Source organism: Candoia aspera, chromosome 1, assembly GCF_035149785.1.
Source record: "Candoia aspera isolate rCanAsp1 chromosome 1, rCanAsp1.hap2, whole genome shotgun sequence".
NCBI lineage: Eukaryota > Metazoa > Chordata > Lepidosauria > Squamata > Boidae > Candoia > Candoia aspera.
In genome coordinates, this window is record NC_086153.1 from 173,629,028 (window position 1) to 173,651,588 (window position 22,561).

The window sequence follows — 22,561 nt, forward strand, 5'->3', positions numbered from 1 at the left end:
AACACTGCAGCAGCCAAAACTTTGTGAATAGAACTGGTGTGAAGATTCTTGAAATTTCAATTCCATGGGAGTCATGGATCCCAGATTTTGGATGCATTCTGTAAGTTAGCCCATTTGAGGTACATTGCTTCAAATATTGTTACCCTATGATGCACTGTTTTGCCCAATTGAAGGTTACAAACAGACACAAAAAATTTAGTATATAGATTTATATGTATGACCCAGCTAATGGTTGATTTTAGTCCTGCTAGAGGTCTTCTCTTTGCATTTCCCTCTGCAGTGTATGTCCTGAGCACTGACAGATTGATGTCAGCATGGAGAACTCATCTCTGAACCCTTAGCACTTGAGGTGTTTGGCCCAGCTGTGAAGCTCTGAGACATATTCATGAACCTCAGTTCCTTACAGTTTGGCAGGCACTTGAAGTCTTCAGATTTGTCTCCATAAAAGTGTCCAGGATGTACGTAAACATTCAAAGTCTGCACCATTTTTGCTTCCTTACTGTTAAATCTGTGAGAAAAAACTGAGTTTTTCAAACATCTCCAGTAATCTAGAGAGCCTAAATAGAACTTAAAAGAAATTTGAAATAGTTTTTGAATGGTTTTCCATAATATCTATGGCATTTGCAAAGATCTCAGACAGTGCAATAAGGGGGATAATATTTCGCACTGTGGAATACACTGATTTGCAGAGCCTTTTATTATGCTCCCAAGTGTTCTGGTGATTTTTTTGTCTTCCTCTTACTGATGTGGGAGGCAATTCTTTGCTGGTTTCTCAAAAATCCTTATTGAAGGATCATTTTTTGCCATTGTTGTCACTCAAATGAAGGCATGGGGGAGGAGGAGGTGGAGGAGGAGATGATGATATTGGAGGCATTTCCAGATGGGGCTTTGGCATTGTTTTGGTGTTCTTTTTTGAAGACCAATGAGTTTCTGCATTGGGCAACTGAGTCCATTTGCATCTGACTCAACTTTAACAGAGCAGGCATCAGAACTTCTACATTTTATTTTTTTGAGGTGCCAGAGCTCAGAGGTAGATGGTTTCCTAGTCATGAGAAATGTTGCCTTTCTCTTGCCTCACTCATTTATTGCTAGTGTGCTTCACATGATTTTAATAGATAACAGGGGGAATGTTTTGGCAGCTTGTAATCTTATTGTTGAACATGCTGAGGTTTGCTAAGGATTGGAAGCTGGAGCTGGTTAGTGGGCTGGCTTATGCATTCCTTTGTTGACTAGCCTGGTGTAAGAGTTGATTTCTAGACTGAGAAAGATTCTGAAGACTGTTACTTAAACAGCCAGCTGCAAGCTTTCCAGTTATCAATAAGGAAACCCACCTCCTTACTGGATCATAGGAAGGTTGTTAGAAAGCAAGTCAGAAAGTCTCCATTCTAATGTATATACAGATACAATGTTTCCAAATAGAAAATAGTTTAGTCACTGAAATACTTGTACTATATTCCATTCATCTCAATAAATCTTGCTAAAGAAAAATCTGTGAGAATCATGGTTGGAAAAGAATCACTTTTAGGCAGCCACTACCATTACTTCTACTCAGCTATCCAGCAAGCTAGCTGACAAAAGTTATTTCAGGTATCTAGATGTCTCCTAATCTTAACTTAGAAAATGGAGTGGAGGACCATTTACTGTGACTAATTTTGTGAAAAAAAATCATTCTTATCTAGTACAACATAAATGTTTCACTTAGAAGAGTAAAACCAGTAGTTCCTTTTGCATGTATTTGTCCAGTTAAATTGAATGTATTGCAGCATGTGCAGGACAAAGATATGCACAAGGTTCTTGGAGAATTGAGAGTAGTTACTTATATATCTGAATCTTGTCCATTCTGGCTAGTAAGAGAGGGACTAGCTCAAAGGATAGAGGGAAGGATAAATATTTATTTATTTATTTACTATCCCGCCTTTATTATTTTTATAAATAACTCAATGAGGCGAACATACCAAATACTCCTTCCTCCTCCTATTTTCCCCACAACAACAACCCTGTGAGGTGAGTTGGGCTGAGAGAGAGGGACTGGCCCAAGGTCACCCAGCTGGCTTTCATGCCTAAGGTGGGACTAGAACTCACAGTCTCCTGGTTTCTAGCCCAGAACCGTAACCACTTGACCAAACTGGCTCTCTTTGGCTGAATATCTCTTTGGGTGAAGATATGCTCCTTGCATATTTCAAAGTAGTGACTATGAGACTATCATGGAGAATTTCAGGCGTGTCTCTAATACTCTGTGGGAAGGTGCTCTTGGCTCCAGCTTTTTCTGGATGAAACTGATCCTCTCTGACTGCTTCATTCAAACTTCAGGCTTTATTTTGGAACCAAAATTGAAAGCAGAATGGGCTTGATGGATGACACATGCTAGAAATGAAGTAGATGATGGTGTATTGCTGGACCAGCTTACAGGGCTGAAATTTGGGGGACGTAGTATTACAGAGGATGCAGCCCTTCTTGGGAAGGACACCTTCAGAAGAAGTTGCGGAGAACCCTATTCAAAACCTTGGCTGTTGAGTTCAAGATCATGGTCTCCAAAAATGCAGATAACGTAGTTCCATCTCTTTCTAGGGAGGCTTTCACAAAAAACTGAAACTGAATCTGAATCTGGAAAAGGTATTCTTGGTTAACTAGTTGACCCAGCTATTGAAGTTCAAGCTGTGTTGCACAGTTGTATAGCATATTTTTGACCAAGTACTCTATGTCCAAGAGTTTGGTGTAGCAGTTTCCTTTATTACTGGGAAAATGTATAGGATGAAATATGCAACACTTACATCTCATATGGATTATTGCAAAAAACTGCATAGGGTAGCATTATTTATTTATGAAATTTATATACCCCCTCAGTCCAACTGGACTTTTGTGGAATTTATGGAAAGTTGGAAACTATACTTGGTCTTAAATAGCAGCCTCATGTTAAGATAATGGTACGTACTGTATAAGGGAACATGTTTCTTGTTGAAACAACTCATTAAAATTACTATACAGGATTTCTGTTTCTTTCTGGATGTGCTGGTGACAGCCATAAAGACTTGATTATTTTTAGATATTTGAAGGATTGCTCTCTCTTTAACAAGCCTGCCTGCCTATTCAGAAGTTCATTGGTATGTCCCAATGAACAACCTCAGAAATATGTTTATGGGATCTCTCAAAGACTGCACTTTGACTTGAGAGCTCCTTTCAGAAAAGACACACACATTTTATCATAGGTGATCTAATCCTTTCAGCTTGTTTTTCTAGGGAGGCATTTGATACATGATTGTAATTTGCTGTTTTAATTTGTGTTCTTTTTTAATACTGATTTCTGTCGTATTGTTGTTTTCTGGTGGTGGTTTTTAATGTTACTATGAATGCAATGGATAATCTTAATGGATATTAGTTTCTGTAAATGTTGTAAAATCTAATTATATTCTGTTTGACGTGAGTAGTTTTGTCATCTGCTTCTCTTCCATCCTGAAGCTTGAGCACCAGACCCAGAAAGATTCTTCCTTTAACTGGGCAAATTGTCATCCCCTCTCCTTTTCAGGTACAGCTACTCCCCATTTAGTGACCACAATTGGGACCGGTTACTTGATCATTAAGTAAAGTGGTTGCTAAGTGAAACCATGACTGTGCTTATGATATTACTTCAACTTTCCTTTGCTTTACACACCTGTGAAGGTCATAGATGCGAGGATTGATCACAAGGTTACTTTTCATCACTGTTGTAAATGCAAACACTGTATGAGGCAGTCGTTAAATGAGGACTACCTATACTTTTTACACATTATATCATCTATTGGGCTCTAGGCCCTTACTGATTAGGTACCATCTTTTAATAACCTACAATACCTCCAGCCTCTGCATTTCAATGTCAGTCAGGGTCAGAGAATGATTACAAAGAGCCACCATGGATTGCGTTTCTTAAGAAAGTAGAAAATGTAAGCTACCTCTTTTAATAGTTGCTAGCTTTGTACATCCTCTAAACGTTCTTGATTTCAACATGACTTTCAGTACAGTGTTCTTGCTGGTATACTGGTAAACTGTGTTGCGGTGCTTAGTGGGCCATCCTGAAAGAATGCTCAACTTGAAAACAACTACAAGTAGAACAGGAGTTGTGCCCTGGGCCTGGTGTTGTTTAACAACTTTGGAGGAAGGAGTAGGGAGAATTGTCATTAAATATCCAGATGAACAGAACTGAAAAGAATGATACCTTTAGAAAAAAACAGGATTCAAGATTATCTTGATAGCACTGAGAACTGGGAAAAATTTGCAAAACAAATTCCACCGAGATAAGGCAGGTCTAGATCTAGATAGGAAAAATCAATGTGCATATACAGAATGACGTGACAGCAGTGTATAGAAATCTGACCTAGAGGTTTTAAGAACTATGAATTAATAGGTAATCCAGCAGCTAAAAAGACTGATGCGTCCTAGGCTACATCAACAGAAGTATGGTGCCTAGAAGCTGTTATACTACTCTGCTTTAGGTATTTGCTCAGCTGGAGTATTGTGCCTAGATCTAGCGTAATGCAATATAACCATCTAAGGGAGAGTTACAAAGGTGTGAGAGCCTGATGCTCTAATGTAATCAAGAAAGCTTTAGAAGATCTTTAGCTTGGAGGAGAGATGATTAAGGGATGAGATAATCACTATTTTAGAATATTTGAAAGGCTGCTATATAGATAATAGAGTAAATTTGTTTTATGTTGCTCCAGAAGAAAGCTCTCAATCGAAAGATTCAAATTACAGTAAAAGGAGTTAGAACTAAATAATAGGAAGAACTTGCTGATACTCTTTTGTGCATACTCTTTTAATAGTGGAATACAATACCCTGGAAGGTGGTGGATTTTCCCTCATTAGTTGTTTTTAAGCAAAGTTTGGATAGCTTACCTACTGAATACTGTAATAGTGGATTTCCTACATCAGCGGAGAGTGGGAATAGATAATCCTTCCAGTACTGTATCCCTGATGGAGAAGATGAATTAGGTAGATTTGTAATATATACTCCAGAATAGCTAAGAACCTTTTTTTTTTTTTGCTTAGAAATTGAGCAGCCCAAATACATTTCTCTTTATTGGACAATCTTCTCCATCTCTTCAAATAGTGACTGGCAATGAATAATATTTATCAATTTCTCTTTATATTGTAGCAGCTGTGCTGCATTATTTATCTTAAGGGGTCTTTTGTTCAGCACTGGCTTTCATAGTAATAATAGCTCTTCTCTTCCTTCTGCTTAGGTTCCTCTGTGTGTGTGTGTGTGTGTGTTTCCTGCTGTGCTGTGTGCCTTTGTTGTGAGAATCCAATAGCATTTAGTATGAATTTCTCTCCCCCCGCCCCCGTTAAGAATCAACTTGGATTTAATAAGTTTGGGTCTAAAGCACTGAGCCACAAAACTGAGTATTTGACTGCAGAAATCACTTCTCAAAAATAGAAGTATATTGATAAAGTTTGATGCTACTACGGCCAAACCAAATAAGGGTAAGACTGAAGGTAGTAAGAGATCTGTGAAAAAAAGGTAACAGGTAGCCATATGCAATATCAGTTCACTTTGAATGAACTATTGAAATAATTAACCTTTTAATTTATATACAGGACGTAGTGGCAACTTTCCACAACCCTCCAACCATAGTTTAGTACAGGAATGATTTAGGTATTGCATCTCAGATATTGCTAAATTACCATTCCCAGCAGCCTCAGCTGGCCTAGTGAAGGATATTAGAAAATGCAGGCCCTTAACATTTGAAGGAACCCAAACTGAGCAACTTGATAACTGTGGTAAATAGTCTGAGCAACATTGCTTATTGAATAGCTGAGATTTTGGATAGGCACATTGGAACTCTGAAGTTACAAAAGGAGTTAGATGATAGTTTATAAAAGTTGTACCATAGTTCCTAGCACTGGTTTAACACAAGAAGATCCACAGTACATGGTTGATTGTGGACTCTACTGTGTGCTCTCTTTGGGGCTGTCCTTGAAAACCATTCAGAAATGTCAGCTGATCCAGAATTCAGTGGCACAAGCACATCTCTGCCTTGTGAATCGCACTGGTTACCAGTAGGTTTCCAGGTGCAATTCAAAGTGCTGGTTTTCACCTATATAGCTATAGGGCCTGGTTATCTGAAGGACTGCCTGTCTTCAGTAGTTCCTTCCCTATGTTCTGAGAGAGTGGGCATGCTCTGGTCTCATTAATTAAACAGTTTCATCTGATGGGACCCAGAAAGCAGGGCTTTTCCATCATGGCACCTGCACCCTGAAACCGCTTCCCCCTAAGGCCCCAGCTCTGCTCTCCTTTAAACGAGCCTTGAAGACCTGTTTCTTTCCCTATAGGCTTTGGGTTGTGGGCTCTCTTTGTGAGGCATTCTTATGTCTGTTCACTGGGGTGGCCATCTTCTTTTTCTGTTGTCTGTTGTTTTGTTTCTTTGATTTTCAGTTTGTACTCTGCCCAAAGTTATTGACAAGTTGGGTGGCTTTAGAAATACGAAGTATATATATCAATACGAAGTAATGTATTCTTCCACCCTTCTCTGTTTTAGTTTGGCTTTCTTTAGATGTTCCCATCACAACTAACTACAGCCAACTTAGAATATGCCAGTTAGCTCAGTGATATGGAGGGCAGTTGGATTCAACTAATTCAGAAGCTGCCTGGTTTTAGCTCCCAATTGCCTAGAATGGGTAATCCACAGACGGTTGTAACCTTTTTAAACAGATACATTTGCAGATACAATAGATGAAGCCTACTGTACCCCCTAGGTTTGGATGCTAGACTACTTAAATTTTGATTTTAAAACAAATGCAGGTGGCAGCACTTGAGACATTGTGCTAGGAGCCACCAAAGCTGATTTTGGATTGGGAGGAAGCTGTGAGGATTTTCTCTTCTTCCTGCCCTTTTGTGCAGTCAGTCATTGAAGTGGCATAGAGTACTAAATAGTAAAACTTTTATAGTGGATACATGTAAGTCATCTAGATAGTTTAATTTTAGTAACTATTAAAGTCATAATATCCTGGATATGGTGGAGCCTGTGGAATAATATTTCCTCTCTGTACGTGGGAGGCAGCTTGCTTATCCCACTCCAGGCTTAGGTGGGTACCCAGTAAAATTTAGCCTTCTGGCATTTATAAAAAGCACTTGTTAAAGTTGTACATTAGCCATGCAGATAATATGCAGGACTCAAGAAATGACCACTCATTGGATAGTTCTATGAGTGTTGTTGGTTGAAGGCTGTTCAGTACTACAGAAGTTGTAAGAAACCCCCTTCAACTTAGTAGAGCCAAGAAGCTGCCCTTCCCTTCATTTTACAGTCCTGTAGCTAGTCTAGTGGATAAGGCAAAGGGCTAGAAACCGGGGACCATGAGCTCTAATCCCTCTTGAGGCATGAAGCCAGCTGGGTGACCTTGCGCCAGTCGCTCTCTCTCCGCTCTAGAAAGGAGGCAATGGCAAACCACTTCTGAAATCTTGCCAAGAAATCTGCAGAGACTAGTCCAGGCAGTCACTGAAGATCAGAACTATTGGAAAGAAAAAAGCTGCTATTGTCAAAGCAGACTCTGTCAGCCCTATCAGGGAGACTAGACTAAGAAACAGACACTGTGCAGACCTAGAGCTACTTTTATTAAAACAGCCATAGTAACAGAATCTTGCTAGTCTGAATGTGCTATTTTTCCTCCCCGTTTTATCTTCATGAGAATTGGGGGAGGGGGGCTGTCTGAGGCATTTTCGCAAACCACTTTCGTGACCTGGACTCAAGTTTTGTTTATCTGATTGTTGCCTTGGTAGCTGATCTTCCCTCTGTCCTTCACGGCCATCCTCTTTATTCACTACAGACACTCTATTAGGGATGATAGGACCACTAGCCCCTTTGCTGCATGACTCCTTTTGGTCTGCCTCCGAATAAAAGAGAATCCTGGTTGTGTATGTTGTGCATGCTTCTGCAGCTATTTTAATTTTGTGTTTTGTAGGACAAATGTCAGTCACAAGTCTGACACTATTGCTCTTCTCACCCTAGAGGCAGCAACACCACATACTTTCAAGAACAAAAAGTCAGAAATGCTAACAAACCTGCTGCAATGGGACCACATATAAAAGAACAATTTGTGCGTGGAAATAGGCAAAATTGTATGTCTGTGTCAGAATCTTCTAATGTAATTAATAGAAGGACACAAATGAGACATAGACAATGAATTAAAATAAAAACTATAGTACAGGAATAAATCTGACTTGCATCATGCCACAGATTTAGAGAAAGAGTTCAGAAATAGAGCTGCTTTGAAGGCTCAGAAGTAGAACAAAGGGTATTTATTCTTGTCCATTCAATGCTGGGAATTTTTTAATTAAAAAAATCAAGCTATTTTGCACCCTACCATGAGTCAAACTTCGGCCAAATCTGATGTTCAGCTTAGAAGATACAAATGGAGAGAAAGATCTTATTTTACTGTACATTGGGGAAATATACCATAAAAAAGCTGTCATCAGGGGAATCTTTGAAACAAAGTGACATCAGGAAACTGTTAAGTGACAATGTCATGGTTTGATGTCAGCAAGATACCCTATGTTGATCCAAATTCCTGGATTCTGCATTCTCTTCCCTTAGTTTCTGCCCCCAATTTTCCCATCTTTTGGCTATCTGGACTCCACACTGGGTGGCTGTTTTGTGTATATTCCTTGTGCCTGCTAATTACTTCCATAGTAAATGCTCGTGTGTACACATTCTCCACCAGATCTTGCTGTTATATTTATCTTTCTTCCTCAAACACTACAGAAGAAAGTGGTTTTTTTTTATTAAGTTCCACTGTTTTCTATGGTCTTCAAAGGTACATTGTTCACAAACTTTGATTATGGTCAGTATGAAAAGTATCCTGCTTTGTCATCCTAAAGATGGCCAATTTGAGCTATCTCAATGCATGTCTCTCTGATAGTATAAAGTATAAAATTCAGAGGGTCATGCAAAAAAAAAGTAATATTTATATTACATAGCATATTTAGGTATTGTGTATATTACATTGCATATTTGTGTATTACTAATGCGACTTTTAAGAACTTGGTAGATTTATTCAGCTTCCTACATACAGTATAATCCCGTATGCTTGGGATGTCCAGGAGTGTTTACCCACTAATAAAATTCTGTCAGTAACCAGAAAAATATTGAAATTTGGACTTTGAAATCATAAGATTAAAAAGGCAATTGGTATTTTGTTTTCTCTTAATTAGCATTCTGGTGTTCTCAAATATTTAAACATGTAACTTTTAATTCATTATTTCATTGTTTTTTTTTAAACAAACTGATATTCTTTGAATCCTGATAGTAGCTAGTGGAAGCAATTTATGGTTTGTTCGAGCTAGACTTTATGATCCCTGTTCTTCAGACTGAAATCTTGCTAGTTGGGGATTAGGGGGGGAAAGGGAAGGAAGTGTCTGTCTTTTGGAAGCTTGCTTGCTTGCTTACACTTGATCATGTTTGGGGCCTTCCCCCTCCCTTTCCCTTCTAAGAGGAGGTGCGTTTGATGAGGTGCCTTTCTATTTCTGAGGCAGAAGGCAGGCCTTGACCAGCTGGTATCTTGAACGGACACAGGTGCAAAGGCTGCAGGGGGTGGGATCCAAGAATAATTGCATGTTTCTCAAGCATCAGGCCTTGCCCAAAAGGGGGTTTGCGGAGAAATGGTTCTTTATGGAAAATTAATGACGAAGCTCAAAGCCTGTCAGGATCACTATGGTCATCAGAGGAGGAGTAATGCCTTACAGGGACAGCTCCCTCCTGCCTTCTCCACAGGACATTAGGTGACCCAACACAGCCTTGTACCATCCGGAGACTTCACAAGGCCTGTGATGGTTTTAGTGTTCTTTGAAAATCTTTTTCCATCTAACTCTTGCTAACCAAAGGCTTGTGGGCTTTGTATTTATAGAGTAAGCCTCATGGTTTCCCTTCTAAGGAGTATTGAGTAAACCAAGGTGACAGGAAGTGACCGGTATTTCTGTTGCGACAAGAAGAAGAAATTCCATGAAAGTCTACTTAAGCTTGGAGAAGAAGCAAAAAATGAAAACATTATGCTCACTATTTATTCACTGGCTGTTTAGATGATGACAAATCCTATGATTTGGCTGAATTTCCTGTTATATATAATTTGGTTTTGACTAAACATGTGAAAGCCTGATCCATGTAAACGGGTAGTTACAAGGCTTTAAATCTCCTATTCGCCTGCTCTGCTAATCTTAACGTTTGCAACCCTTCTCTGTTCAGTAGCCGGCAGCTCAGACTTCAGTGCACTTTATTGTCTGCTGCTTCTATCCATCTGAAAGAAATAACAAACAGTGTGTATTTCTAAGTGATATAGTTGTGTAGACTATCTATGGTATGCCTGAGAAATTCCAAGATACCACTCTTTGGTACATTTGTTTTTTTTTATAGTCTTTATTAAATTATTTACACAAATGATACAAACATAAAATGACAAATCAACAATAAACATAAAATGCAAAAACAAGAGAAAGAAAAAAGGAAAGGAGAAAGAAGAAAGAGAAGAAAAGGTTTAAAAGAAAGGAAATGGATTTCCAACTCCCTAAGTAATACAATTTTATACCTTAACTGAATAATTTCTTTTCACAATTCACTAATTAGGTTACAGTAATTCTACAGTTCTATTGAGATTATATAAATCAAATACATAATATTTACATCTTGTATTATATTCATATGTTTTACACATTTACGTTAATTTTGGGGTCGATTCTACATAGTTGAAGAAGGGGGTCCAGTCATTTTGAGAATCTTCCGCATTTTTATCATTTAGCTGGTCCGTAAGTTTTGCCTTCTGCGCCAGATCCAGGGATTTAAATGTCCATTCTTCCATTGAGGGGGTCAGTTCTTCCTTCCACTTTGATGCATACGTAATTCTAGCTGCAGTGATCAAATATCGTAAAAGTTTTCCATGTTCATGTTCCAAATCCTTGTCCATGATGCCCAGTAAATAGAATTCCAGTGTTCTATTAATTTCTTTAGTCAACATTTTACAAATTATATTGTGTATAGATGTCCAAATTTTTTTTGCCTTCTTACAAGTCCACCACATATGATAAAATGTTCCTGTTTCTTTTTTATACTTCCAGCAGACATTTGAAGTATTCTGAATACAAACGCTCTTTGGTACATTTGGAAGTCTTTGCATTTATTTTTACCTGCAACAGAGATGACCAGTTATGTAACAGGTGGTTTTTTATCCTCTACTTTGGTGTGAAACTTTATAATATTTATATAAGCTAGCTGTGGAGGGGTCTTGTTGATTGTTGTTGATTTAGCAACTGGGACTTTTAGTTTGCAATGTCATGTTGATGCAGAAGTATTTGAGTCATTTGTGTAAATACAGTTCATTTTGTGTAGATGTTTAGTTATTGCTGTATCATTTTCCTTGTGAGTAGAAGATAAGCTTGGGGAAGACAACTTGGGGAAGAGAAAAGGAAATGAGTAAACTATATCCCAACCTATTGAAAACTTTTAGGCTGCCTTGGGTTTAAAAGGCTAATAAAAAGTTATGAAATTACATGTCATGTTTTATATGTATAGACCCAAACTTAAAATCAATTCCTTAGAGGCCTAGGAATTGCAATTTATCAGTGTCATGGTCACGTCTCAGTTTTGAGTTGTAGACTGAATTAGTCTGTAAAGAAAGTATGGACATTTTATTATATATTTGTTTCTCAGTTTATATTTATTGATTCATTTGTTTCAAATTTATAACATTGCCTATCTAGTATACAGTAAATATCCAAAGTAGTTATCAAAATAGAGTTGAGATTTTCTTAGAACTGTTCAGGTAGTGCTTGTCTAATATTTGTGGGTTGATTTGCAAGTGATTGTTCTTATGGTTGCTAGGCAACTAGCAACTTGTGCTTTCAACTGCCTTCCTTTTTGCAATTCAGGTATTTTTGTACATTAGATTTGTACCTGGAATTCAAGATTCTAGACATTAGAGCAGAATAGCCATTGTATTTTTATTCTGTGGAAAATTCCATTTGTGTAATGTTTGCTGCAGACAGTTTCTTCCTCTTTTGTCTTGTGGTTGCTTTGATTTGCCCTTCTGTTGTCTCTTATTGTGGCAACTAGTTTTATTCTGATGTTACTTTCTTCTTGGCAGTGGTTGCTACTGGGTTTGACTGTCCAGTGATGGCTTCTTTCCCCTTCTGTTTCTACAGACATGCCTTGAGCTGGAACGCTACCTTCAGACAGAACCCAGGAAGAATTCAGAAAGCTTTGGTGAGGACCTGGACTGTTTTCTTCATGCTTCCTCTGCTCAAGGCACAGAAGACAGCATTCAGCCATTGGACCCTCTCTTATTACCTGTAGATATGAGTACCTGTGACAAAAATGCCAACATGGATGTTATTCTCTCAAGGGATAAACTATTGTCTGAGACTTGTCTCAGCCTGCAACCTACCAGCTCCTCTACAGAGGGCTATGCTGCTGTTAACCAGGCCCAACTCAACGCAGTGACCTCACTAACACCTCCTTCCTCTCCTGAACTCAGTCGCCATCTTGGAAAAACCTCACAAACTATCTCTGCAGTTGATGGCACAGTTACACTGAAATTAGTGACAAAGAAATCTACCCTCAGCTCAGTAAAGGTTGGTGTAGTAGCACCAGCTAACACAACAAAGTGTGCGCTCAGTGACAGTGAGCAAGGAGGGGCAGGGGCTGACACATCCCCAGAAAACAAGAAGAGGGTTCATCGTTGTCAGTTTAATGGGTGCCGTAAAGTATATACAAAGAGCTCACACTTAAAAGCGCACCAGAGGACTCACACAGGTACTTGTGTTGGATGCTTGGCTATCCTTTACCGAACTTACTCCTTTTATTTATTATTTGTCATGTACAGAAATGAAGCTCTAGGTAACAGTTATGGGTCTTGGTACTAAAAGTTGGGTTGGAACATTGTGTTCCACATGTATGGCAAGGAGTTTGAGAATTCACTGTCTCAGAATGAAAATGCTAATCTTATGGCTTTATGACTCCTATATTGATAACATTTCTCAGAATTTCCCAGGTTACTGAGAATACAAATAAACACATAGCACACTTGACATGAAAAGTTTTCATTAGGGGAACTTCTTTTGGCTATTTGAGGTAGTTAGAATACATTCCTTGGACACAGAAGGCACTTCTAGTATAATTCTCTGCTTGGAAGATCATATAGGTTAAGCTTAACGCACCCAGGGATCCAATCAACAAGGAGTTGATGGTCTTTATCTCACAACCGCTTTATAATTCTTCAAGTTATTTTGTGGAATTTAATTATGTATAGAAATGAAGGCCAGATTTTTGTTGGTTTTGTTGACTGCTACCCATCCAGCCTGTTCAAAGAATTATGTTTCACTGTAGATCAAGCCAGATTCATGAGGGTCTGGCTCAGTCCTTGAAATGGGTTACAATTTAAACCCATAAATGTTTCAGTGTTCTCTACTTTTGCAGAACAGTTTCCTTCACCTATATTTACTCATACTAAAAGATTAACTGTTACTATTAATTTTGCATTATTATTACTGATTTTACTGATTATTACTGATCATGGCTTAGGGCCTGGTTATCTGAGGGTCAGCCTATCTTCAATTGTTCCTGCCCACCCAGTCCCCTCAATTAAATGTCATCTTGTGGGACTGAGGAAGCGTGCCTTCTCTGTTGTGGCCCCTGCCTTCTGGAACAGCTCCCAGAGATACATGGGATGCTTACTCTCCAGGGGTTTAAATCCTGGCTATATTCTCAGGCCTGGGGTTAATGTGTTTGTGGGAGCCCTGTCATGCTTTATTGTTACTGTTATGGCTGTTTTTAGTCCAGGTTGTCACTGACAGTCTACTGGAGTGGGTGGCCATAACAAATCCAAATCCAAATAAATAAATAAATAAATAAATAAATAAAGCTCTTTTAGTGGACACATGTGAAACAAGTTCAACTTCAATCAGTTTTATTCAGAGACGAAGCATTGTAGGATAAGTCACTGTTTCTTCCTTTTTTCAGATATCACAGAGAAAGAATGCTTTGATTAAGGCTACCTCAGCCAAACAGATATTTGAATCTAGGTGTTCTACTCAAAACTGAGTGTTCTTTCAACCCAAATGTATTCCCTTTACATTATATATGCATCACATTTGAACCAATTTCTGATGTCCACATCAGACATGTAAGATCCTCAAGAAATCCTTGGTAAGCACAGATGGGCTACCTGTTTGAAGTATCTCCCAAGTCAGAATCTTTCTACATGTGAAACATGGAGGTGTGTAGTTTGATACAACAAAGTTTGATTAAGTCTGGTTAACACCAGTGAACCAAAATCATTTAACCAATCCCTCATTTACATTCTGAAGTGAGATAGTCCCCTGGTCAAAAACCCTATATTCTGTGCCCTCACCCTGACTGGGTATATGTTGAGCTATGGTGTGAAAATACTTCTCTAAGAACAATTATAGTCTTGCAATTAACTAGTATCTCTTATCTTTTTTAAGCTTCTCATTAGGATGATATGGTTCCCTGAATGCTATGCTATTTTTTTGCTTCCAGAGGAACTGCTGAGTCAGTTTCCCAATTTTGCTGTAAAAGACAGTCTTAGATGATAGTGCCACATATAAGCCATTATTCTACCTTTATAAAGGGTAATTCCTAGAAATGAATTTCTACCTCATTAAGAAGATTTGAAGCAATAAAGTGGTGCCCATAGCTACCATGTTTCTTTACTCAAATATTATGAATTGACAGAGTGCTTAGAAGAATAGATCATTGGAAACAAACATATGGATGGAAGTAAAAATGGTTACAGAGGTCATAGCCTACTTGAGAGGAGTTATTTGTGATGGGCCCATTTTTAGGGGGGGGTAAACTTTAGGGTTATGAACTTTTGGTAACTATAGACAGACTTTCTCTCTCTTTACTTTCCTTACCTCTCCAGTTGCCTCTTTTCCTTCTCTCATCTCTATTCAGTTTTTTTCTTCTCGTATTTCCTTTTGTACTCCTTTTTCTCACCCATCTCTGTCCTGGGGTTTCTTCTTTTTTGTTCTTTCAGCTGGAAGGGAGGGAGGGTAGATGGATAGGTATATGTGTTTTTGTGTATTTGCATGAGAGAAAATGTATATACAGAGGGAATCAATACATTTTATTTTTAGGGTATCTTATTTTTAAAGGGCATTAATGTCAATTAGAGCCAGTTGGGTGTAGTGGTTAAGGCTAGAAACCAGGAGAGCATAAGTTCTAGTCCCACCTTGGGCACAAAGCCAGCTGGGTGACCTTGGGCCAGTCACACACTCTCACCCCTAGGAAGGAGGCAATGGCAAACCACTTTTGAAAAACCTTGCCAAGAAAACTGCAGGGACTTGTCAAGGCAGTCTCCGAGAATCGGACACGATTGAACAGATTAAAAAAAAAGTTAGGCAGTTAACATACTTCTTTGTGGTCCTGGCCCAACCCTTTTTGTATATAGGCATACAGACACATACATACGTCACATGGACATATTTCTGGGGTGGAGGGCAGTTTTTGTGATTTCTTTTCCTGATCTACTCTTCCTCTGATAAGAAGGGTATCATCTTAAATTCAGAGTCGTCTTTCTTGCAGGTAAGTGTATGAATGAATGTATTTTGCAATAGTTAAACCCAATCCCAAAAGTCTCTCAGCAGCATACAATATCAAAACAAAACAAAATAGTAATAATAAATAGCTAAATCAAAACAGTATCCAAAACAAAAATATAACTTTTCCGCTTGGACATCAAATTAAACTGCACTTTGCAAAACTTGAAATCATGCTTTCTGATTCTGATTTGGCTAAACAGTTGCAAAGTGATTTATTACTTCAAATATTAAAGGATAATTGGAAGGATTACTGAGTATATACAGTATAAGAAAGGAGTCAACAATTATGCCTACTAAACCCTAGAATTCTAAAAAAATAGTTAAAAATGCCCAAATTTCACAATTTTTTAAAAGGTTTTTTTTTGAGGGAGACATAATTATCCACAGGATAATTTTATTTCTTTTATTTTTTAAAAAAATACATTCTGTTTAACTTTTTAAAAAAAGGCTATTTATACCAGGAAGATATTAACAGATTAAATAGGTTTCTGTACATTTGTTCTTAATGGATTTGAAGACTGGGTTCACCTCCAACCAGTACTTTCATGTGATGCAGTTATGTAATTGTGATATCTTTGGCCTGGATTGCTCTGTGAATGGATTGAGGTAAGAGGAGTCTTGGGGTGTTTGGATTTGGTGTCAGTATTGGCTCTCTGATTCTTTTGTTCCAAATCTGGTTCACGTCAAATCTAGACCACCAATGATCAATTGGCAATAGAAGGCCTGGCATAAATATCTACTTTGCTTTCTGGTAGGAGCCTATGACCAGCATTTGGAACCAGAGGCAAAATAGTTCTAAAAGGAGGCACATCCAGTCTTTTCACATAAAAATATACTACTGATTGGGATATATTGTACATGGTGTCTTCAAATGAAGTGAGCTATTGTTTCCTTCTGCAGTTAAACCTGATCACTGTTGGAGACAAGATACTGAGTTGGGTGGATTCAGATTCTGACCCCAAACAGCTGCGCATATGTTTACATAGCTCGCTTCTTTCAGTTCATTCTGTCTTATCTCTCTAAACAATAACGTAGCTTTATTTATGCAAGCAGACATCTGAACTGCCTCCAAAACCCAAAAAGGAAAATATTAAAGGGGTGGGATTTGGAAGTTTTGGTGTGTATTGTAAGAGTACCAAGCCCAAGATTATAGGCATGAAGCAGTCATTTTGTTGGATCCTTTGTCTCTGAACACAGCCGTAGTTTCTTGGAACCATCCATGTAAGACACCATTAATTGTGAATATGCTTCACAGTGCCAATGGCTGGCAGCCATTTGGCTCTCTTAACTGCTGAACTGAAGGTCTGAAAAGTTTCTGAGATTTTATTTTTCCCATTAGTTGCTTGTAGCTCTCTCATGTGCAGGAGAAGAAAAGGTTCTCTGTATAGCTTAATTGCTCTGCATCTCCATAATAAAACTGAAAGATGAAGGCTTTTTTTTTCTATTCTTGAACATGAAGTGGACAGATTTGCATGTGTTTTATCCTTATGTTCTAGTATAAGATGGAGTGCAAAGGTTATAGTGTAATGAACAACATTTGTTCTATCTAAGTGACAGAATGCCTATTGAAAGTTCCAGGGTTAATTTTTGGAAATTTCACCTTCCAAAAGATCTCAAGTTGGCCATCTCTGACTTGCTTCGCATTAGAGAATTTAGCCCTGGTTTAACCACTAACCAAAAGCAAAAAGATCATATATAATAGGAAATATTAGAAAAATAAAGAATCAACTATACCTGTTAACTGACTTCATAACATCAAACAATATACGTACATAATGGGGGTAGTATGATCTTCCATCTCTTACCCAAATGTCTTCCAGAACAATCAGGTTGAGGTCATAGAGTTCATGGAGAGGGGTAGTCTCTATATCTAAAGGAAGGTTGTTCCAGAAGAGGAGGACCATTATCAAGAAGATAATGTGTGAAACAAGACTTCTGTCTCTGATCTCATTAGATGGGCAGTTGCTGCCCAGAGCAGGTAGTCTCTGAGGCACTCAGGCCCTAAGCCATGTAGGGCTTTAAATGTGACAACCAACACTTGGAATTGAATTTGGAAGCTAACTGGCAGCCATTGTAGCTCTTGTAGTAGTGGTGCTATATGAGCAAAACCTAGGCACACCCATAACTATGCAGGCTATTGCATGCTGAACCAGCAGCAGCTTCCAAATGGTCTTTAGAGCTAGTTGTAGTAATTCAAATTTTAGGTGACAAGGTTGTTAAAACAACAAGCAGAACCAGGACTAGTCCTGCTTTGCCAACACTTGTTTTTCTCTACACTGCAGTCTCTGGAAAAAGTGGTTGCAGGACTCAAGGAAAAAGCCACAGGACTTCATAGGCAAAACTGAAAGAAGACACAATGAGTTGGATGGGATTCTCTGGAATGGCATGAAGTGAATGGATGGATGTATAGACTGTTTGGGAGACAGAAGTGCATGCTGAAGAGTACATGTTTTGCATGCAGAAAGTGGCAGGCTTAACCCATGACACATCTCCATTTATGGCAGAGGAAGGCTCCTCTTTGGAATTCATTCAGTGCGCTTCTTTGTAGATGTATTCCATATTTAGTAGCTTTAGTAGCTAATGTGACTTTTGTCATATGGAAAACTTGAAATTTGGCTGTTACAGTGAACTGCTTGGTACAAAAGGGATTTAATTAAGTCAAGAGTAACAAGAAGCTATTCAGTTTTCTTCCCTATAAGATGAAGGATTTTTAAAGGAATGGTGCTAATTGATATTGCACCAAAGACCTATTGCTAAAAACAAATGTGTAAAAAGATAGAATCAGATTTTGGCCTAAAGTAAAATGGAGAAGTCACTTGTCATATGGAAAGATATGTGTGAAAGAGAACACTAGGTGCAGGAAACGATGAAGTATGTAGTTGGGAGAAAGATTACCTATTTCATAAGTTACTGTATGTGAAGGGTCTGATATAAAATATATACTTAATCATGTGAGGAAATAAACTCACCCAGCCTTAATACATTTGCATAGCATATATTTGTGAAGGGAATTACACTTTCACTTCTGGAAAGGGAAATATTTTTTTTAGGCCTATCTCAGCAAATGCCAGTGAGTCAAGTGACAGAAGGAGAATTAATTTAGATGGAACAAAAGGAGGAGGAAGTGTATAAATTTGTCATTATCCAAGATTGGAAGCAGATGCTTTAAAAGAAAAAAATTGTATTAGAAATTAAATCTGACTTTTCTGTGGAAGTGTTAGCCTGGTTCCAGTCCTAATGTAATCATTAAACAACAACTTGTAGGGAGCAGAGATTTTTATTGCAGAATTTGATAGAAAGGAAATCCAGCTTAGGGCATAGGCTTCTGCTATTCAGAATCAGCAAGTTGTAGTAGGAGATTGAGGGGACTGATATAATAGGGAGGCAACAGTAGTGGGCACTCGCTTTGACCATCTGGAAGGAGTGCTGGTCATTTCAGAGGGAAGATGGAGGACAGTGAAGAAAGCAGTGAGGACACTCACGCAACAGTGGAAAATGCTGTAGAAGTATGAGGGTGAAACTAGTACCTGTGTGGAAGTTCACAGAGTGACAGATTTAGGATCTCTCGGGATAATGGTCTGAAGCTCTTCAACTGAAGATAGGAATTGAAGGAAATTGCATTAAGAGATATCATGTGGAGCTATTCCACAGTTTTAACTTGGCTTTCTTCTGTGCAAACAGAAAGCATGTTTCTGAAGCACATTTTCTAATGTTAAAAGAATAGTTCTCTTTCAGTTCTATTCACACAGAATTCAAACCTAAGCCTGTTTCATCTCATGAAAGAAGAAAGTGTATTTTTTTTTTCTTAACTTTAAATCTACTTCCTGAGAGCACTAATGAGGTGGGAAAAATCTAATTGACTAATCTAATTGATACTAGTTGTATCAAGGTATGGGTTTCAGTGTACCCTATCTAGTGCTGAATTATTCCCTGAAACCCATCTTTTCCTTTAAAGCTGTAAACATTGTTTTGAGAGCTAAACAAAGCAAGCACTGATGCAATGTCTTTGCAGTTTAAAATGTAGATAAGTGATGAGATATGATTGTGTATGCTAAAAAGTACAAAGTTTTGTGCTAGTGCATATGTTTCAATGTCAGGACCAGGATGTGTTGTTTGTCCCATTAACATGAGGGAATGGAAAGATATGATAGCTCAGTAGCATTGTTAGAGTAGATCCAGGTTCTCCATGTTGATGATGATGTGGATCAGACAGGTCAGTTCAGCATGCAGTTACATATTTTTCCATCCAGAGAAATAGTAATAGGGCTTTATTTGTGATATGCAAGAGTGGATAATAGCATCTTTTTAAAGATGCAGATCCACAAAATGTTGATGTTTGCTTTTATGCTTAGTAGTCAGAATTAAAAATAGTCTTTTGTTGGATACACGAATGAAATCAGATAAAAATATTATTGAACTCAAATTGTGATATACTCCTTATCAGTGGGTTTTGCAGTTGTTATGTCATACATATGGAGTTCTTCATGCTAAGTGAACTGGAAGCTTCATGCTAAGTGAACTGGAAGCTTTTATAGATTTTTAAAAGTTTTCTGATCTCTCATGGGACAAAAAATAGAGTTATTGAGTCAAAAGGGGGAAGAAGTAATGGTTTGAATGATGGTGGGGGAGGAATGTGAGGAGAGAGTGTGGCAGACAGACTTGTGCATCCTGTTGCTAGGAAACATCAGCATTAAATACAGTGTGCTAATTGGCTAGCTTGTCAGTGCCTGGGTACCAGCCTGGGCCTGCTACACAGCTGTTTCTGCTGCCCGGTTGCTAAGCAACTACATCCTCTACCCCCTCTCTCCCTCCCTCCCTTTGCTTCTGGCACCTAATTGTCTACTTTTGCTGCTGGTGTTGCTGCTGGGTACCAGTCTGGGCCTGCCGCTCTGCTGTTCTCCCTAGGGGTCGGAGATGGGAATGGGGGGTGGTAGAGGATATGTCAGCAATTAATGGAGCAGAAGTGCACATTCTACAGAAGGCTAGCACCTGTGTCCCCTAATCTCTCCCCACCCTCAAAAATCCTTCTGTTCTGAGCATACATCAGGTGCCTCCAGCTTCATTTTTAGCTAAGCCTGTAAAGATATATTCTAAAAGTATATTGGAATTGAGAAACCTTTGTTCCTTCTAAATGAGGACTTGCAGGGACAGTTGAGGGATAATATCCCTTTTCTCGGTGTGCTTTTTGTCACTCGGCCTCATGTAGTTAATCACTGCTTTCTGCATACGGGCTTGGCAGGGATGGGGGAGAAAATAGTATTTTAAGATACAGCTCTGCCAAAAACTATTGAAAGTACAACTAATTGGACTATTCATACATGCAGAAAAAGAAAAACAAGGCGCAAGCACAAACGAGAAGCAACACAAAGTCATCTTGACAATGCTTTTCCTCAGGATGTATATTCCTACACATTTCCTTGTATCTTCAGTGTTCAAAATAGTAAAACAGTCTTATAGTCAATAGTTGTGAGACATAGCAGTCAGACCAATGGCAGTTCCAGCCACGAGAATTTCCCATTGCAATCAGACATTCTTTCAGTATTGCTGAAATGCTGTTCTGATTAGGTAGTAAAGGAGGGTGTTGCTATTGTAACTCTTTAAAAAACTGTTCAGATTTTTTTTTTTTTAAATTATTTGTGAGATGGCCCAAATAGAAAAATGGAAAGAGGTATAAACACTTGATGTGAACAACTGAAAGTGTACTCAGACTCCAGTGACACTGCATTTGGGGTAACATAATGTGATAGAAAAAACCTGACTTTTAATTGCTTATTTACAACATGCAGGTCAGAGCTTGACTCTATATTGGAGTCAGTCATCCCTTTGTGTGGATTCTACCTGCCCACTCCTCAAAAAGTTTCAGAGGCCAAAAGAAACTGCTTTAAATTTTTCTGCATCATTGGGATGTCAGATTCTGAATTGTTTTCTTACTTAGGTGCCTATGACAGTATTTGCATATTGTTTTGCATGGAACAAAAACATAAAAGGTGATAGAAAATAAAGAAAATACATTCTTTTTTGATATCAATAAAGAAATATTTTTTAAATAGTAAACTGCCTCAAGCAACATGCTAAAATGTCTCTTCCTGTTAGAAAATAAGGTTGTGCAATAAATCATTATTTTGTACCTGTTATTTTAGTAAGAAATGCCAGGATTTTTTTTTATTGAAGTGGATTGAAGGCACATCTAGAAACAAAAGGATCTTAAAAGGAAACTGAAGTAGATTTTTTAATTAATTTCTGTGTAATTGATTCAATAATCATATTCTTCCAAGGTGAGGCTCTGTTTTTGATTTCTAAGTGTTGGATGTATTTATCAGTTGTACCTTTCCTCACTTTCCCCCTGCATCCAGTCAGAAAGCAGCACATTCAGCTATCTTCTGTCTAAGAAAACTTCTTTTACATCATACATTTAGAATGGAACCCCCAGAGTTCTTTGAGGGGAAGATTGTAATTTGAGTCATTACTTTTAAAACATGTATTTATTTCCATTTCTAGCTCCTGCCATAGATTTAGAGTTGCAGTTTGAAAATAAAAGTGCATGAATTCAGCGAGTTTTGGCTAGATAAATATTTCCATCAATATATTTTTGACAGTGGGAATAACATATTGCTAACAATATATATCATTATATATTAGGGCATACCAAGTTGGAAAAACCTTCAAAATGGATTTAAATCACTTTCATTTTGTTGTATTTTGGAAGGTAGCTTTGCTTTTCAACTGCAGTAATAGTACGCTTTTACAAAGCAGTAATAACCTTCATTTGAATGTATGCATCTGCTTTATTCATATTCAAGCTGGCAGTCAATTGGAGTTCCACCAGAATGCAACCAATTTTATGCAAAAGATTCCTGAGCTGGGGAGCTTGTGGCTTTGTTTATATGACTGTTCTTCTATGGGGATCAATAGGCATGCAAGCAGCATATGAGTTGGACTGATATAATGTGTAGAATGGATTAATGTTGGATCTACCTTACAAGA

At 38.1% G+C, this 22,561-nt stretch overlaps 1 protein-coding gene across 1 annotated transcript in view; it reads left to right on the forward strand.

The window, feature by feature from the left end:
* Positions 1-22,561, forward strand: part of KLF7 (KLF transcription factor 7) — a 91,652-nt gene that overhangs the window by 36,264 nt on the left and 32,827 nt on the right. The window contains exon 2 of the mRNA XM_063317945.1: positions 12,158-12,767. Coding sequence (XP_063174015.1) covers positions 12,158-12,767 — 610 coding nt within the window. The remainder of the gene's footprint in view (positions 1-12,157; positions 12,768-22,561) is intronic.